At 36.4% G+C, this 20,319-nt stretch overlaps 1 protein-coding gene across 1 annotated transcript in view; it reads right to left on the bottom strand.

Moving 5' to 3' along the window:
* Nucleotides 1-227: 227 nt before the first annotated feature.
* MAMDC2 (MAM domain containing 2) overlaps nucleotides 228-20,319 on the bottom strand; it is a 53,956-nt gene continuing 33,864 nt past the window's right edge. Inside the window, exons 6-14 of the mRNA XM_015812477.1 lie at nucleotides 15,503-15,759; nucleotides 14,106-14,199; nucleotides 12,761-12,907; nucleotides 10,282-10,547; nucleotides 5,971-6,064; nucleotides 4,614-4,766; nucleotides 3,396-3,655; nucleotides 1,604-1,688; nucleotides 228-1,224 (exon numbers count right to left, since the gene is read on the bottom strand). Of these exons, the coding sequence (XP_015667963.1) occupies nucleotides 1,160-1,224; nucleotides 1,604-1,688; nucleotides 3,396-3,655; nucleotides 4,614-4,766; nucleotides 5,971-6,064; nucleotides 10,282-10,547; nucleotides 12,761-12,907; nucleotides 14,106-14,199; nucleotides 15,503-15,759 (1,421 nt within the window). The 3' untranslated portion in view covers nucleotides 228-1,159. The remainder of the gene's footprint in view (nucleotides 1,225-1,603; nucleotides 1,689-3,395; nucleotides 3,656-4,613; nucleotides 4,767-5,970; nucleotides 6,065-10,281; nucleotides 10,548-12,760; nucleotides 12,908-14,105; nucleotides 14,200-15,502; nucleotides 15,760-20,319) is intronic.

Below are 20,319 nucleotides of genomic sequence, written 5' to 3'. Positions count from 1 at the left end.
TTCTAGGTTGCTTCTCTCCTTGCTTAGTTAACAGCATTGTTTGCTACAGCAATTGGTCATTTATGTTATATTACAGACCATTTTTTTTCAAATACATTTCATAGCTAGCTAATTGAAGCAGTCTGGTCTGGCAGTTTCCGTTGTAGGATGATTGTGGGGGGGAAAATCAATTTTATTCAAAAAAAATAGTACATTTCTCTCCACAGGTGGAGTTAAAGTGAATTAAAACACATTTTATTTGATCAATTAAAATTAAGGCATTTGTACACACATATACATATCTGAAATGCATGTCCCTCTATAATCACAAATGGGTATCATTTTTTTTTCAAACAGGAATATTTTGTGGTTAAATGTAACTTAAAGTCATTCTTGACAAGTCTATCAAACCACTAATACATTAAATAATAAAACTGCATTTCAAACAGTTTCCTCATATGTATGTTGTTCAATACTGGTGCGCTGCATTATATTTTATAGAACACTTACATAGATTTTATCTGTCAGCTGCAGCCCGGATAAACGGATTCATTATAATTATTAGCAAAGAACAGCACAATAATTAAAATACTGTATTGGTGAGACCCTTATATTGCAAATCTATGCACATCATCTGGGAATCACTGTCATTGAGCTCAATGCCATGAATTTCTGAGTGGACATGCTAGGATTCCAACAGATATTAGTCTTCCTAAACAATAATAAAAACATTTGCAAACAACATATAAAATGTTAATAGCGTTTATAAATTTCTTTGTTATTTCACAATTTTTAACTAAATCCATTATTTGCCAACAAGGCATTCATTGAATGCAGATTTTGTTAACACAATGACAGATTGTGTCCATTTTATTTTATATATTTGTATGGCTGAAAATTCTTAAAAAATCTATATCGATTATTGCAAATTTGGTGCAAATTCAATAGCTCCTTAGAATAACTGATGTCACATGCAAAAGAAAATGCATAAAACAAAGTGAGAGAAACCCTGAGTCAATAATTTCATAAGCAAGGCACTAAATCTTTCCTCGGCTCTTCCTGTGCCTTTGTGTCTTTTACAAAATAATCCAGTAGTTATCTTTAAATTGTATAGTATGGACAAGTCTGTGCAGTTTCTACTGTAGAGAAGGCACTGGTATTCCATCAGCTACTGCAGAGTTCAGTACTCTATTTCATTGAAATCAGCAGAATATCCTGATGACTCTAGTATACTTTCTTCCATTTCTAAGAGGACAGAAAGAATATTGAAAACATCTGCATATTGCTTTTCAGATAAAAATAATTTTGAGGTGCTAAGATGCAGGGAGAAATAGTCTGAAGACTAGCTATCCTTTCTTTCATGAGTATTAAAGTAGAAATAATGAAAGAGCTTTAGCTCAAGAATGGTTTTGTGGGACTTCTGATAAATGTGACAATAACATCTTTGTAAATCTAGAAAGAAACACTTGCTATGAACAGTTGTCTCTTTAGTTGTATGTGTATGTATGTATATGTGTGTGTGTGTGTGTATATATATATATATGTATATATAAATATAATGAGAGGCTTTCAAGAAGCAAATGTAAATCAAATACTAGGGCAAATTCAATCAAATTAAGTTTACCTTTACAAGGTCCTCTCTGAAATGAAATGTCATCTATAGCAATGTCACTTCGTATTGATATTCCACGAATTGCTTCAAATATAATCTGCATTTTTAAAAAAAGCATAATTGATAAATACAGTTTGATTTTATAGAAATATATAAAGTACTGTACATGCAAAGTAGTAATTTCCATATAAGTGTGTACATTTTTGCTGTCTCTCAAAAAATAGTAAATCATCATGGCTTAGTTATAACTAACTGAAGTAGAAGAAAGCTCTGTTAAATGAGTATCTCTCCTACCCTCTCCATGCCCCTTCTGGAAAGTTTGGCGATCCTTAGGAATAGTAACATGGGATGGGAAATAAAAATATGGAGTTGTACAAAATGTGCTGTTAAAATATTAAATTTGCTCCATTAATCTTTGTGTTATTTGTGTCTGTTTCCTTCTCTCTCAAGATCTCCTGAGAAGTCTTATTTTTCATAAAGATGAAACTTTGAGGCCAAGAAAATCCTACCAACAAGTTTCCTTCCACATGTATTCAGTTGTCCCTTTCCAGGAATTATTTATATATCCTTCTTCTCAATGAGTAGACTTTTTTTTTTAAAAAATGTAACGTTTCTTCTCATATTATTTCATTTTTTTTAATTAGAGGAGAAAAAGAAAGTTGTTCTTTATTCTCCTTGGCAAGCCAGATGATAGCAGAGGCAAGGATTTTGGGGCAGAAGCACCATCTTAAACACCAAAGCAAAGATCTTTCACATTATTTGTATTCTCTGCCTTGTTCAGCAAGGAGTAACTTCACTGGAATAGCCTCTACCTGTGCCTTCATTATTTGGATGTAAAAGCTCCACCAGCCTTACCTTTACTTGGAGGCCTGAAGGCCACTACTCCAGATTTAGAGGAAACCTGTATCTATATATATTTTTTAGAAGAATTTACTTTTAGAAGCAAGAATTTTGGTTGCATCTAAATGTATTCTTTCCCCAATAGAATAACTTTCCTTTCCCTCTTTGTGTCCTTCTTAAAATCTATTCTGGGGAGTTGAAAGATGGTTCATGAGTACAGATCTATACACTCTTTGGACTGACCCACAGTCTCACAGAAATGTGTAACAATTGCTTTGATATTTTTATTCCTGCACCTCTTCCTTCATACTATTATATGTAACTGAAATCCAAACTGTACAACATTAGATCTATATATTTAAATTATCTAAAACTGGATAGAGAGAGACATAGTACTATGAGCAAATAGTTAATTAAAATTGTTTGCTAGATTTGTGAAGTGTAAAGAATAAATGATTTATTGAATTTGTCCTTTTTTGTATATAAGTTTTAGACTGCTTGAAAAATGATTATACAGTGAAAGGTGGAGCATTTCACAAACCTCTCCTTCAATATCTCCTTCCTAAGTAAGGGCAAAAACATCACACAGCATTCATAAGAATATCTACATAATTTTCTTCTAAAAATAATTTGTAAAGCGAATTCTCCCATCAAATTAAATAAGAACCGTAAAGAAAAAATACATGAGAATTTCTGTGCATCACATCTGATACTGCTATGATCTTTAATGACAGACAGGCTTATTTTGGTTGCTTATACAATCAATTTAGACTCAATCAATTCAAGACTATCCAGTGCTATTTTAAATTGGCATGCTTCAGTCACATTTTTTCCTTACAGGTCTTGGGTAATTTATGCCTGCTACTGGCATTTAACAAACTTGTCAACCAGAAATTTATCCCTCCAAATATTCTGGGCCATAAGTTAAACAGATACCATTCCTATAAAGGGATTGTTAACTTACCTGGTGAGATTTATCACATGTGTATTCTATTAGGCCCTTTAACCATGAGATGCTTTGTTCACCAAGTCTTCTCCAAATGAGGATCTCCTTTTTAGAATCATGCATCTTCAAATAAACATTTAACAGTCCTGTCCCGTGTCCATACATATGATAAAAAAATATAAGGCACTGATGTCCAAACGTCTTTCGTAATAACCTTGAAATAAGTTGCGCCTTCTGTCCATAGATCATATTAGAAGCTTCAATATGCATGTAATATCCTTCAAAAAGAAAATATATGAAAGTATATTTTAAGAGATTTTTTAATTCTTATAGTGATTCAGATATCTGAATTTTACCAGGAACAAGTTTCCTTTCCGTCACTTTTGAGGGTTTTTTTTTTAACACATACACGTATTTCCAACATTTATTATTATATGATTTATCTACTGTGTTTCCCCGAAAATAAGACCCGGTCTTATTATTATTATTTTGCCTCGAAAAGAGGCACCAGGTCTTATTTTGGGGGGAGTGTCTTTTCCACGGTCTCACCTTGCTATGGCAGCACTGAAAGCTCCACCCAGCCAGCCCACATCTTCTGTGGTGGAAGGAAATGCCTCTGCAGCCAAGAATGGAGCTCCAGATTGAATCTGTAGCTCAGTTCTTGGCTGCAGAGGCCTTTCCAAAGGCCTCTGATGGCAAAATGAAGGCTGGGGGGCACCATAGAAGAAGTGGCCGGTGAGGCGAGGCAGGTGTTGATTCATGGGAGGCCTGGCTGCATCGGTAAGCGGGTATGGGGTACGTGGGGCAGCTCCACCCCCCACCCCAGCTTGATTTTTAGGCCCAGCCCCAAAAATCAAGCTAGGGCTTATTTTCAGGGTAGGTCTTACTTTCGGGGAAACACGGTATCTTGGCAGTTATTGCACTTTTCCAAAATGAATTCACTTCTCTCAAATCTTACCCAAAATTATCGGAGAAGTCTGGAAAAAGTACCATAACAATTGTCTTATTGAAGAACATCTAGAATAAGATTTTGTTATTAGCATAACAATTAAAAAATGAAGGAATAGTTTTGTCTATTTTTAAGCATGGAAATCCTAATCTGTATGTTTAATAGAAAAGAATAAGCATCAAGTGTTCTCATTTAGATTACAAATCTATCTTGGAATAAAAACTATTCATACTTGATATTTCATTATATTATTTAGGTCACTTATCACCTTTTAAACTATAACTTACCTACCCCAGTAGTGTGGTCTCCTCTTGGACCAGTGTAAGATGTAGGCGTTGGACTTCTCCTCCTATGCCAACCATGCCGATTTCTTGGTTGCAGAGTAAATGAGCACTCATTTTTTTCAAAAGTACATTCTCCAGGAAAATCAGGTAGTGTATCTACCAAACACATACAGTAAAATGCAGTTATGTTTAAGTATATTTAAATATATCTAATTGACCTGTTTAATATGGATAAAGCTATCAGTTTTATTCAACTGTACTTATAGAAACTGCTTTTCTATCTGAATTTGTTGATTTGCTGACACTCTACTCATTTTTATTATTTTTTTAAACACATTACATTTTCTGTTTTCTCAAAATTCCAGGCAGATATTATTTTTCTAAGTAAATATGATTTTTCATTCTGAAATAGACTTATATAACATTTACTTAGATGCATGTTTTACAATTTGGCTTGATATTGCTAGTTAGTTACTAACAGAAAATCATGTAACTATTCATGGTTTAGTTAATTCAAATTTCACTGCAATCTCTTGAGTTTACTCATGATTATTCATTTATGTCTTGTCACAGTCAAATGTGACCTTAGCAATTTACAAAGTATATAGAGAATAACTAAAGCATTCATAGTAAGCCTAATTTAAAATGGCTTAAATCAGTTAAATCACATAATGGAACAAAAATATGGATTATCATATTGAGTCAATATATACATGAACAGCTAATTCTACATTACACAACTGAGTATTTGGCATTTTGCTAAAGCTAATCAGAGATAGCGCTAGCCTGATTTTAGGGGACTACCACTACTATAAGGAGCATCTTTCTGGAGCCCGTTACTTTCAGAAATGCAGAACATTTAACTGTCTCGTTCAGAACAATTCCTACAGTAGGATGGGTTCTTAAATATATGGAGACAGACAGACATTGACATAATGGACATTTGTGTTAATGGAAGGTACACATTTCCCCTATATCTAAATCCCAATATAAATACAGATCTGCCCTTTTTTTTTCTAAGAGCAAGTAGGAGTGTTTTGAAGTTTGATAGAAGAAATTCTGTTTCTTTGCAAGAATTTCTTTGGCATGCTGTACTCTTATTAGTTCTACTGCATGTGTCTCTACTCAAGCACTAAACAGAAATAAATTGTGAATTTGCATCCACACCATTAAAATGGAGAAAAGCATAGTTTTTAAACTTAAAACTATATCTCCATCCAATATGGAATGGTGTATGATAACCTGAAACAAAAATATACATTAGGGGAAAGTTTATACAGAACAGATCACTAATATCATAAAGTACACATCAATTGCAATAAATATACATACTACGGATTGGAAATGTAATTAATTTTACCAGCACTATGACAGCTTCCCAAATTCACTGATATATCATCTAGTGCCACTAGTCCGCAATCCCAAAAGTTTCTACACCAGCTCAGAAACACCACCTGAAATTTGCACAAAAATACAGTCAATCTTAATTTTTCCAAGCCCTTTCCTCCCCCCCAGAATGCTCTTCTAATCCTCTGAATTCTATAAAGCACTTGAAAAAGATTCTTTACAAAGATGAACTGGTACACCATCCTTATTGAAAGTTGCTTCAAAGGATATCAGTACATATGGGCATGCATTCACTTTACTCAACGATCTCAAAAGAAATATTCTCGATCTATGTGCATATCACAGACAGGGACAAATTTTGAAGCTAACATCTCAATATTCCTTAAAAAAATGTTTTGCTTACTAGAACTCTTTCTAATGCTCTGAACACAGTTATATATAATGAAAATATAAGTATAAAAGATTGCTAACTCACTGATTTCTAGTTACTTCCATTTTAGCACTAATCTAAATTAAACAGCAATTTGGCTTATCTAGATTTTTCATTAATAAAACAGCTAGAAATTCCTAGCTAATTCTACAGTATTACTAGAACTTGAATCATGTAATTTAGCAATGAATATTTATATTTGAGGTTATTGTTTCAAATTATATTTGTTCTGTAGATCAAATAAGTATATAAAGAATTGAAGTAGAAATATTTAGGCATTTGATGCTTTCTTCAAAAGAAGACAGTAATGATCTGTGGAGTCCTTGATGCTCTCTGAGCTTGATTGTTTGCTTGCAGATGTTTCATTATCAAACTAGGTAACTTTGAACAAATTTATCTGGTTAAAAGCATTATGGAAACAAATTGGTTTCCAATCAGAACGGTGTATAGAAATGATATTAAAGTTCTTACAAAAGTCTGTAAACACTTTTTCACAACTTTATTGGGATTATATTATTGTTTCTGCAGAAAGCAACATTGTTCAAATATAGCTGGAATTATGGGGTCCTTGGTGCTCTCTGAACTTGGTGGTTTTCTTACAGATATTTCATTACTAAATTAGGTAACATCAGTCTGACTGAAATTTCATAAGCAACACATGCTGCTTGTCAAGAAGGTAACAAGCAACAGGGAGAAAGCAGAACTACTTAACTCGGTTTTTGAATCCGTCTTTACACAACGGGAAAAAACAGTCCAACCTATCAAAAACAGTACCGTAAAAAACAGATTAGAAACACAAGTTTAGATAGGCAAGAAAATGGTAAGTGAGCACCTGTCCACCCTAGATGAGTTCAAATCAAAGGACCAGATAGACTACACCCCAAGGTTCTGAAGGAACTGGCAGATATGATCTCAGAACCACTGAACTATATTTTTCAAAGATCCTGGAGCACTGGGGAACTACCCAGTGGACTGGAAAAGAGCTGATGTAGTTCCCATCTTCAAAAAAGGAAAAAAATGGATCCAGGAAACTACAGACCTATCAGCCTGACCTCAATACTTGAGAAGATTCTGGAAAAGATAATCAAGCAACAAATCAGCGAACACCAGACAAATCTTATTGCATTCTTTGACCAAGTGACAAAATTAGTGGATCAGAGGAATGCTGTGGATATAATTTACCTGGACTTCAGTAAGGCATTTGATAAAGTAGACCACAACCTACTACTTGATAAGATAGAAAAATGGAGGTTAGACAGCATCACCAAGAGATGGATTTGAAGCTGGCTGACCTGCTGTACTCAGCGTGTGGTCCTCAATGGAACTGCATCTACATGGAGGAAGTGTGCAGTGGGGTGCCCCAGGGCTCTGTTCTGGGCCCAGTGCTCTTCAACATCTTCACCAATGATTTGGATGAAGGGATAGATGGGGAACTCATCAAATTTGCAGATGACACCAAGCTGGCAGGAATAGCCAACACTCCAGAAGATAGGCTTAAGATACAGAAGGATCTTGACAGACTTGAACATTGGGTGCTATCTAACAAAATGAAATTCAATGGTGAAAAAAGTAAGATTCTACATTTAGGCAAGAAAAACCAAATGCACAGGTATAGTATAGGTGGTACCTTGCTCAATAGTAGTAACTGTGAGAGGGATCCGGAATCCTAGTGGACAATCACTTAAATATGAGCCAGCAATGTGCTGTAGCTGCCAAAAAAGCCAACACAGTGCTAGGTTGCATTAACAGAGGGATAGAATCAAGATCACATGAAGCGTTAATGCCACTTTACAATGCCTTGATAAGGCCACACTGCATCCAGTTTTGGTCACCACGATGTAAAAAAGATGTTGAGACTCTAGAAAGAGTACAGAGAAGAGCAACAAAGATGATTAGGGGACTGAAGGCTAAAACATATAAGGAAAGGCTGCTGGAATTGGGTATGTCCAGTTTAATGAAGAGAAGGACATGGGGTGACATGATAGCATTGTTCCAATATCTCAGGGGTTGCCACAAAGAAGAGGGAGTCAAGCTATTCTCCAAAGCACCTGAAGGCAGGACAAGAAGCAATGGATGGAAAGTAATCAAAGAGAGAAGCAACCCAACTAAGGAGAAATTTCCTGACAGTTAAAACAATTAATCAGTGGAACAACCTGCCTCTAGAAGTGGTAAATCCTCCAACACTGGAAGTTTTTAAGAAGAGACTGGATAGCCATTTGTCTGAAATGGTATAGGGTTGACTGCCTGAACAGAGGGTTGGACTAGATGACCTCCAAAGTCCCTTCCAACTTTATTTTTATTTTTTATTATTATTATTATTATTATTATTATTATTATTATTATTATTATTATTATTATTATTATTATTATTATTATTATTATTATTTATTTAGTCTGAAAAGCCTCAGTATTTCAGTGATTTAATGTCCTTTTTATACTTGCTTTCTAGAAAAAGCACATAAACATTAAGATCTTGTTACAGACAACCTGAAAAGTATAATAAAAATTAATAATATAAATAATATGATTTCCTTACTTTTTGTTTTAAGTTTATTGCATTTGATTTAATTACACGAAGCATATGTTCTAAAATGGTGTTTTTCAAGTAGCTCATTAATGTTAGTGGCCAGTTTCTTCTATATAAAATATTGTAGTACCAGTAATTGGTTTAGAGAGCTAATTTCAAATAGATACTCCAAAATGTCTCATCCCTGGAAACCAAGTCTTTCATTATTCTGCTTTCCAGCTTTTCTAGCTGAACTACTGAAATAAAATATTTTTAAATATTCACTATTTCTTATTTGAGGAAAAATGCAGAGTAAAACACATCAAAAAGAGTTTCTGATGGCTGCAATTTTTTAATTGGAAAAGCTGTAAAAGCAATGGAAAGATCTGATTCTCTTGTGCTATGTGACATTCAAGGATGGCCAAGATTCATCTTGGCAACTGAGGGTGTTTACTGTTTCTATAGACACTTGGAAAGTTAAAAAAATCAAAGTTGCATAAAATCAGCTACAGGAAAGATGAAGTAAATGCTGGTTGTGATCTACCAGTATTTATATTATACAGTGGACTGAAATAAAGATTCTAAACTTAGAATCTTTTGATCTACAATATATATTCCCAGATAATATGAGCAAATATTACATTGGCAGCCATGAAAGTAGCCATTCATTTTTACTGTCTATGCACACAAAGCACATTATTAATACATTTGTCACAATTGGCATTAATATTTTAAATTTGCTTTCCATTCAGGTCAAAATTATTAAAACAAGATGAATACGCCTCACTCTGGTACAGTTTTTAAAAAATTCATAAATCTACTAATATCTTCAGTATGAATGGCATACTTCCATATGAACTGAACGTCCGGTGAAGTACCTTCAGATTTACAATGCACGGTCCCAAATTACATACAATCTTGTTAGTCAACAAAAAATGTTTAAAATATGCCTGGCAATGCATGTCACAGAAAATAATCATAATGTGACTTTAGTTGCATACTATTCAGTGGCTGGGTACAGCATTTCCACTGATATTTTTATCATAAGAACTATTAGTAGGGTTCAAGCTCTAATTTAACTAAATCAATCTAAAGAAATAATGCTAGAACTCTTCTTTCCACAACAGATAACACAATAAAAATTAAAAGTTGCATTATTATTTGGTTAATTGCTTCTTTTTGTGTACAACCTCCTGCCACACAAACCATATAATGACTGCCCTTCTGTGGTCACATTCCCATCTGCCAGGATGATTTGACTGTTTTTTACTGGAAAAGACAGAAGATGAACAAATCCTTTTGCCCTTTTTTTCACAGAGGAGTCATTATGACTCATTTAGGAGAAGCTGACAATAACAGTATCCAAGGCAGAAAACATTGGTTGTTACCTTGCAAGGCATGGGCTTTCTGAAGGTGATTTCAGCTTGAGTCCAGACTCTTCTGGGAGTTTCTGAGACAGACCAGATTTTTTCCTGAACAACATGGTTTTCTTCAAAGATATAAATAGCCAGGGAATCTCTCATTTTGAAAAAGCCAAACAAAGCATAATAAAATCTCAGACAATATTGTACGTTTTCTGGCAGAGTGGGGCTATATAAGCGGCCAATATATCCAGGTTGCGATGTAAACTTTGTATTTGCCAGCAAATAGAAACCTGTAATGCAACGTAATGTTTGAATCATTTCAAGCAATTTACTCCTGGGATATTTCTAGATATTGTAGTGGACTTCCAGTGCCATGTCTGCAAGCTAGGACTGCTATATAAGATCATGTTTCTAAAGAGCTATTTCATATAATAATATCTTAAATAATCTTTCCAGGCTTGGATATTTTTAGTTGCCATTTTCCAGTTGTTACATAGATTAATACATGTTATCTTTACAGTAAAAAAAACATTTTAACCCAACCTTTAAGATTAATTTTGTTGCAAAACTATATTGCCATAATTATAGGAATGATAATTAGGTAATTAGGTTACATATACAGGTAGTCCTCAACTTATGACCAGAATTGAGCGCAACATTTTTGTTGCTAAGCAAAGCAGTTGGTAAATGAGTTTTGACCCATTCTATGATCTTTTGCCACAGTTAAGCGAATCACTGCAGTTATTATGCAGTCATTAAGCGAATCTGGTTTCCCCCATTGACTTTGCTTGTCAGAAGCTGGCTGAAAAGGTTATGAATGATGATCACACGTCTGGAGACAGTGCTGCTTTCATAAATACATGATAGTTGCCAAGCGCCTGAATTTTGATGTGACCATGGAATGATGGTTCAGCTGTTAAAGATGCAGAGCTTGCCAACTGGGGAGCTGCCAGCCCAGATTCAAGACCCAAACTCCGCCAATGGGGTGAGCTCCCAGCTCTTGCCCACCAACAGTTCAAAAGCATCCAAATGCAAGTAGCTACCACTTCAGTGGGAAGGTAACAGCGTTCCATGCGCCTTTGGCATATAGCCATGCTGGCCACATGACCACGGAAATTGTCTTCGGACATCACTGGCTCCCTCGGCCAAGAAACGGAGATGAGCACCATGCCCCAGAGTCAGACTGACAGGGAAACCTTTACCTTTTCACCATGGGAATACATAATGGTCATAAGTGCGAAAACCATCATAAATCATTTTTTCCAGTGGTGTTATAACTTTGAACAGACACTGAATGACTGTAAGTCAAGGACTGCCTGTAATTTAATTTTCCTCCCTGAATTTTTCAATAGGCAAATCATTAAAAAAAACAAAAAAAAACCCTTGTCTGAAACTCATTGTTAGATCTTCAGACATACACAGCACTTTTGCACAAAACTAGACATCAATATATGTATATGGGTCTGGCTGAACTTGTTTCATATAATGTTGCTATGTCGTTTATCATATTAATGATTAGTGCCTTAATTTGAAATTGTTCTTTTAATAGAAAAGCTATTTTGGAGGTGAACCAGAACCTCAGACTTTGAAGTTTGGCCAGCATCTCCTCCCTCAGTGAACTTATACAGCAGGCTTAAATCATTCCCCCCTCCCGTCCCTCTCTTTTTGTCAGCATCTGATCACTGGTGGTAGGAAGGGGAAGCCCCATGTGTGAAAACTCTTTAACTGAGATCTTGCTTTTGAAATTTCTGAAATAATACTTCATCTAAATTTATGTGAAGCTGGTACTAACTAGGTCAGTGATGGCAAACCTTTTAGAGACCAAGTGCCCAAACTACAACCCAAAGCCCACTTATTTATCGCAAAGTGCCAGAGCTTCATCAGCATTGTGGTGCCCTCAGGGGGGATGGGGGGGCATGGCGCACTGGGTGGGCATGGCTGCAGTAGTCATGGCAGACTGGGTGAGCGTGGCTGGGGCCAGTCTCTCGCCATCTCCAGGGCATCCCCGGGGGGCAAACGCCGCTTGCTCGCTCACTTCCTGCCCTGTCGTTTCCAAACGCCACGTGCTTGCTACTCTGGCGAACTCTGCTGGGGCAACGGGTCGCGTGCCCACAGAGAGGGCTCTGAGTGCCACCTCTGGCACGCGTGCCATAGGTTCACCACCACTGAACTAGGTGATCCAGGTATCTTAATGTTTGAACAGTTACATTTATTACTGCAGCTCTTTATATGATCTGAAGTCACATAGATATTCTTATACTAAAATAGAATAACTGAATGAATCCCAGGATTCTTTAAGTATTTTGTTTAAGGCTCTTTCTTTAAAAGAGCCTTAAAATCTCAAGATTTTTTTTTCACATGCTGTAGTGGCTCAAGTCTGTCAAGAAATTTCTGAAATGTCCAGATTTCCCGCAAAGCTTTAGGAGATTCAGGTTGAATTCAGCATGTCGAAGAAGTTAATTTATTCACCCTATACATTTTCCCATAAAGAATTTTTACTTACCTGTGCCAGTAGTATGGTCACCCGGTCTATATGCATTAGGCTTCACTTTTACCCTGCTCCAACCAGGACCATCCTTGTAATCTTGATAAAAATGGCAAAAATTCTCTTCAAAAGTGCAACTTGCCTGTAAGGGACTGAAGGAAATGCCTAAGGGATAACAGATCAAATGGAAGAGAATTGAAACTGCATACTTGAAAGATTAAGCTGATAAATACTAGCAAAATCAGCAAGAAGGAATCAAGCTATTTGTCCCTTAATAGTAGTTATGGATAGTAACACTGAATAAAACATATCCTAAAGAGAATTAAGGATTCCCACAGAGCCAAAAGATTTCCTTCTATCCACATATTCACACATAAATACAAGGCCAGTAAAGGAAATGTCTCTGATAATCCTATTTTTAGTTAAAGTAATTTGCATTCTCCAGTGGAAATAATTTGTATCAAATAAAAAGGATGGAAGATGTACAATAAGACTATATTCAGTATCTGTTATTACCTCAGTAATAATATTTCCATCAATAATGTTCAATTGTTTAAAAAAAGTAATATATCTTTTTAAATGCTACTTCACTTAACATATGCATTTGCTGCACAACTTGTTCATTTTTTTGTATACTCAGTGTTACCCAAATACATCTTTATTCATCATTTGTGAGATGCAAAGTATTTTAGTCATAGTTTCTGAGATGAAACACTGTGAATTATACATCTGCTTATGCTGTAATGAGCTCCATTTTGTGAATTGCGTCATTTTGTTTTAAAAGATATCTGTTTCTTCAACATCTTAGTTCAATTCCAGTAAGAAGATGAGGCATACTCCATTAAACCTATGACAATCTATGTGTATATACGGAAACAGAATTGTGCACCATAAGAAAGACTACAACATACAAATGGCTAGAGATATAATTTATGAGTGGCTATAATCCATTCAAAGAAGTTCATCAATAATTTGTTCAGATGAAGCTTGTGTGATTGTCCCTCATTTTTTATAGGATGTTGTTTTCTTATGGATCTTTTCTATGTTTTTCCACCAGTAATGGAAGAAGTATGTGCAGAACATCTTTTTACTGATATAGTCCTGTGTGTGGGCAGAACTCTTTTTACTCAATAACAATTGATGTCCTAGTATCTATCTGTCTTTCTGTCTATCTTGTATGCTACCCATCTTGCCTAGAGGTGATATCATATGAGAGAAATTATCAATGCTTGTTGATGCTGAAGATATGTTGGGTTGTCTTACTGTATAATAGCAATTAAATTACTGTTTGGCAAAGAAAAATGCATATTATACAACATATTCATGTTCACTTAAAATATAAATTAAGGTGAGAAACCTGTACCTGTTTGATTGCTACAGAAAACTGGGGAGAAAGAAATGTCATCAAGAGCCAAATATCCTCCTTTGGCACTGCTGAAAGCAACTTCAAAAACAACCTGCAAAAATATCCAAGCACAGTTAGATTATAATTATACAAAATGTTATTTTGGTGATCAGATGTCTTAAAGAAGCAAATTCAATCATTCCCAGCTAACCCTTATTTATATAAATAGGAAAAAAGCTTGAAATCATATTTTTTTTCAAATCATTTACCATTTGCTACTCAAATAATTTGGTTAAAATTAAAATATGATCAAGGGGAGAAAAAACAATAAAAATGTTTATATGTGATTAAAGTTACAATCACATGCTCACTTACCTAGGAGGGTCACACCAAATATGATAAGGAGGAAGCTTTATAGCATCTCCGCTGTTATTTGTCCTTGTCCCAGAAACTTGGGATGTGCAGAAACAAACTCAAATTTACAACCCTTATTGTTCACTTTCTGAACAATACATACATTCCTGTTTACATGCCAAACTCAAAGTCTAGCTGGCCAGGCTAGATTTGAATTCCAAAAGAACCATGGATCTATATGTTTTCCACTATCTACAAATGAGAAGCAGTGATTGGCAACACATATTTGCATCTGTCAAAGAAATGTGCACTGCCTTGCATGCCATTTTCCTATGTCCGATATGAATCTTTTTTTTAAAAGGAGTGGCATCTTATAAGAATTCTCAAGGGAGTTTAATTAAAGGAAGTAATCCATAAAGAGAAAAATCATTACTCCATACCATTTTTAAAATAAAATAAAGTTAAGCCCCTACCATATTGAAGAGGAAGCTCTAGTACAGTGGTTCTCAACCTTTTTAATGCCGCGACCCCCAACCGGTCATAAGTCGAGGACTAAACCGGTCGTAAGTCGAGGACTAAACCGGTAGTAAGTCGAGGACTACCCAACCAGTCGTAAGTCGAGGACTTTCCCTGCCCGGGAGCGCTGCGCATGCGTGGTTCCGCCCCCTGCGCCGGCTGAGGCGTAGCTGGCAAGCGGCAGAGACGGAGCAGGCTGACCAACAGCTGGCCCAGCTCAAGGGAGGTAAGACACCCACCGGAAAAGGGAAAAAATGGCGGACAGCCTTGCTTGGCGACCCCCGTGAAATGGTCAATCGACCCCAAATGGGGTCGTGACCCATAGGTTGAGAACCGCTGCTCTAGTATAACATTACAAATTCTATAAACGTAGTCCTGGATTTATGTCCATTCATTTAGCAACCCAGAGCCTCTCTCACTCTTCAGAGGACCTTGCTTAATGACAGCAACAACTTATGACCATAATTCTGGGCTCAACTGTGGTCAGAAGTCAAGAATTAGCTGTAATATGCAAAGATTCAGGTCTGTTGTTTTTATACCCTTACCTCCATTGGATATGGTGCGCTGAAATCAACTTCCCCTAGCAGCCAATCAGTACTCATTGGTCTATCTGCTTTCCAAAGCTCCTCATAAAAGCCATTTGCATCTCTTGTATAAATAGTAAAAACAATGCCATTTTCCTGCTGTATTTGATAATAAAAAGATAAACAGCCTGACATTGGAGTTAGTGTCTTAGGTGAAACCAGTTGAGCTACTTCCTGAAAGTGCTTGACGTAGAGCGAATCCACATACATGTAATGACCTACAAGAGAAATATATTTGTGAAAATAGTATAATTGTACATTGTTTCATAAAATTTTGTATAAAGACATGACAACAATGAGCTCCTCAGAAGGGATATTCTCAGAATATTTGCTACTCGGATAGCAAATATTTAATATGTTAGAATCAGTATGTCTGCAACTCTCAGCACTTGGACTATCAGCTTTGCCTGGGTTGCTTGATATGAACATAACACAATCTACATCCTTTTTTGTATCATTAGAACCAACAAACTCAAAGGAAACGTTTTTAATTAATGTAGAGTATTGAAATTATAGTATCTAAAAATGTTTTAGCCAGAGCTACACAGTATCAGTATGGTTCCAATAAAGTAGGTGGCAAAAAAGTTTACTGATATGCAATATAACATTAAAGGATATCTCAGTCAGTTATATAAGGTTTAATCCTAAATAAATGAATATAATAGTAAACATAAATTTATTATAATTACATGAAGCATATGCAGATCTAGATGCATATTAATTCTAATAATAGTAGTAATAATAATAATAATAATAATAAAAAAGTTGGAAGGGACCTTGGAGGTCATCTAGTCCAACCCCCTGCTTATACCATTTCAGACAAATGGCTCTTCTTAAAAACTTCCAGTGTTGGAGCATTCACAGCTTCTGGAGGCAGGTTGTTCCACTGGTTAATTGTTCTAACTGTCTGAAAATTTCTCCTTAGTTCTAGGTTGCTTCTCTCCTTGATTAGTTTCCATCCGTTGTTTCTTGTCCTGCCTTCAGGCGCTTTGGAGAATAGCTTGACTCCCTCTTCTTTGTGGCAGCCCCTGAGATATTGGAACACTGCTATCACGTCCCCCCTCATCCTTCTCTTCATTAAACTAGACATACCCAATTCCAGCAACCATTCCTTATTTGTTTTAGCTTCCAGTCCCCTAATCATCTTTGTTGCTCTTCTCTGTACTCTTTCTAGAGTCTCAACATCTTTTTTATTTTTTTTGTAATATATTTTATTGATTTTTTAAAAAAACATAAATCACTTAATAATTGGTGAACAGTGTGTTGTCTGGGTTACATTTGTAAAACAATTATTAACAATTGATTTCTATAATCCATAATCCACATAATGGTTTTAGTTGATTTCCTGTTTTCCCAAAATATCCTCTTTTGCAAACATTGAGTTAATACAATTCTTATTGTTTTGATAGATAACAATTAAATATATAATTTTTTCCCAATATTCCTAAAAATAATAATCACATCAATATAATATTCTTTTCTATCCAATCTTTCTGGTTGCCTTATAGATCCTGTTACAGTCCTTATTTTAGTTTGTTTCTCCCACCAAATTCTAGGTATTCTTACTGGTTAAGATTTTCTCAAAAATTAATTATATTTAAAAATTTAATTCTATTTTTCCATATGAACTATTTCACACTTTTACATTTCTTAAGGAATAGATAAAACAATGCAGAAAAAAAGAAAGGAGAGCAAGAGTAAAGAAACATAAAAAATAACATACTACTTAAAATATATATCCCTCCTAAGCTAATATATATTTATTTCCTAAATTTCTTATTCTTTTTAACCATAACTAAAAATATGTTTAAATTTTAAACATTCCATTTAATACATCTAGTCATCTAGTCCTTTAACTCTTATTCAAAATATTTTTATCCATTATAATTTTCTTAAATTCAATCACATTTAAGTACCGTATTTTCCGGCGTATAAGACGACTGGGCGTATAAGACGACCCCCAACTTTTCCAGTTAAAATATAGAGTTTGGCCTATATCAGGGGTAGGCGACCCAAAACACTCAAAGAGCCACTTGGACACGTTTCCCACTGAAAACAAAACACTGGGAGCCGCAAAACCCTTTTGATATCTAAAATGAAGATAAGACTGCATATATCCTTTTTTTACCTTTATGATATGTGCGTGTGTGTGTGTATGTTTGTGTGTGTATATATAAAATAAAGGCAAAAAAGGATATATGCAGTGTTATCTTCATTTTAGATGTCAAAAGGGTCTCTCTCTCTCTGTCTCTCTTTCCTCTCTCTCTTTCTCTTTCCTCTTTCTCTCTTTCCTCTTTCTCTTTCCTCTTTCCTCTCTTTCTCTTCTCTTTCCTTTCTCTCTTTCCTCTTTTCTCAATCTTTTTTCTCTTTCCTCATTTTCTCTCTTTCCTCTCCCTCTCTTTCTTTCTCTCTTTCCTCTTTCTCTCTCTTTCCTCTCCCTCTCTTTCTTTCTCTCTTTCCTCTTTCTCTCTTTCCTCTCCTTCTCTCCCTTTCCTCTTTTTCTCTTTCCTCTCCCCCTCTCTTTCCTCTCCCTCTTTATCTCTTTCCTCTCTTTCCTCTCTCTTCTCTTTCTCTCTCTTTCCTCTTTCTCTATTTCCTCTCTCTTCTCTTTCTTTTTCTCTTTCTCTCTTTCCTCTAACTTTCTCTCTTTCCTCTCTCTTTCTCTGTCTCTTTCTCTTCCTTTCTCTTTCCTCTAACTTTCTCTCTTTCCTCTTTCTCTTCTCTTTCCTCTTTCTCTTTCCTTTCTCTTTCCCTCTTTCCTCTCTTTTTCTCTTTCTCTTCTCTTTCTTTCCTCTTTCTCTTTCCTCTCTCTCTTTCCTCTTTCTTTCTCTTTCCTCTTTCTCTATCTTCTCTTTCTCTTTCCTCTTTCTCTTCTCTTTCTTTCCTCTTTCTCTCCCTCCAGGTTAGGAGAGAGAGAGAGAGAGAATTAAAGGCAGACGGCGCCGAACGGGCAGGGAAGGGGAGCAGGACGGGAGGCAACAGCTCCCAGCCGCCGCCCCCATTGCGTCCTCAGCCGAACGGGCGGGGAGGCAGCGGCTCCAGCAGCGGACACTACAGCATCATCGGGGTCACCACCGCCGCCCCTGACCCGGCCGCCGCTCCTGCCGCATCCTCAGCCACTTTGCTGTCGCAAGAGGAGGGCGCCAAGGCCGGGTGCACCATGGGCGGCCGCCGCTGCAACAGGGAGTGCTGCCGCGGGGACGAGGGGGAGGTCCCGATCGCTGCCAGCCCCGCCGCCCTCGCAGCCCAAGGTCTCCTTCTCCTGCAGCACCGAGGGCGGCGGCAACTCCCCGAAAGTGCCCGAGGAAGGCGCCACCGATGGGGCCGGGCGGCGGAGAGCCCTGCGGCAGCCAGGCAAGCTTCATGCCTGACTGCCGCCCGGCCCGGGGAGAGATGTGGCTGGCTCGGCTTCCCGAGGTGTGATGCCCCCGCTGGCCGCCAGCCCAGCCATGACTGCCGCCCGGCCCGGGGAGACATATGGCCGGCTCGGCTTCCCGGGGTGCGATGGTCCTGCCGGCTGCCACACCAGCCATGACTGCAGCCCGGCCCAGCCTGGCCTGGCCTGGGGAAACATGTGGCCGGCTCGGCCGTATTTTCCGGCGTATAAGGCGACTGGGCGTATAAGACGACCCCCGACTTTTGAGAAGATTTTCAGGGTTTAGAAAGTCGTCTTACACGCCGGAAAATACGGTATCTAAAACATTTCCTTTAAGTCATTTTTTATATTACTCATATCAAGAAAGAGAACAAAAAAGGGAAAAAAGCATATTATATTATTTAGGGAATTCATCCCTCTTAGAATGACATATATATTCCAAAACCTTTCTATTTCTTTAACCATATTCAAACAAATGTTTCTTTTTTAAATATTCTCTCTGGTAAGCCCCATCATCTATTTTCTTGGTTTCCACTTTAGTCTTTTTTCTTTGCCCAGTATCTTTCTTAATCAATGTATTTTGCTGAATCAAAAAGTTTTTCCGTATGTTCATAAATGCTGTAGATATAAAAAGTAAATCAGGTGAAGTGTCTTTGCCCAGGGCTTCTGCCTTTCCACGTTTGTTAAAAATCTTTTTCTTTCTCTCCGCTTCTCTTATCATTTCCTTTCTCTCCGATGTTCCTGACATCTCTACAGTCCATTTTATCCAATATGTTTTCTTGTCCTCAGATTTATTTTGTAGTCTTAAGGGATAAGTTGTTTTTTCCAATTCTTGTGAATTTTTTTCCATAGGATTAAATCATGTTTCCTTGTTTTGTTAAGTTCCAAGTCTCTATTCTCAATTCTATATCCATTTATCTGTTTTATCTTCTCCTTCTCTGTTGTTGTTTTCTGGGAATTTTTGTTGTTGTAAAGTTAACTTAGAAATAGATTGATTTATATTTTCAAAGTTATTTTGGATTTTTTTGCGGTTTAAAGTTATTGTTTGAATTAGTTGAAGTATGCTATATATCTCCTCCTGTGAAATATTTATATTTTCTTGATATGTTCTTTCTACATGTATCTGATCCATGATGGCCAAGAATTTGAGTTTTTCTCTTCCTTTCTTTTCTCTGCAAATAGCTTTAGAGTCCCAATTAAATAGATATTTGTAATCCAAATAGTTCAAAAAAGATTTTTTTTCCCTGAAATTTATAATTTTCTCTTTGTCTACAGCCCACATTATTGTCTTTTTTTTGTCACAGCTGTTCTTTGTTGTTAAAACTTTGAAGGTCACAAACACATATTAGCTTTTCCCAGGTTTTGCAAAGTCTTATATTAAAGTCATAGCTGTCATAGTCTT

This window comes from Protobothrops mucrosquamatus, unplaced genomic scaffold (genome assembly GCF_001527695.2).
Source record: "Protobothrops mucrosquamatus isolate PMUCROS unplaced genomic scaffold, P.Mucros_1.0 scaffold87, whole genome shotgun sequence".
NCBI lineage: Eukaryota > Metazoa > Chordata > Lepidosauria > Squamata > Viperidae > Protobothrops > Protobothrops mucrosquamatus.
Note: the sequence above shows the minus strand (reverse complement) of the source record. Positions and strands in the feature narration are given on the sequence as shown.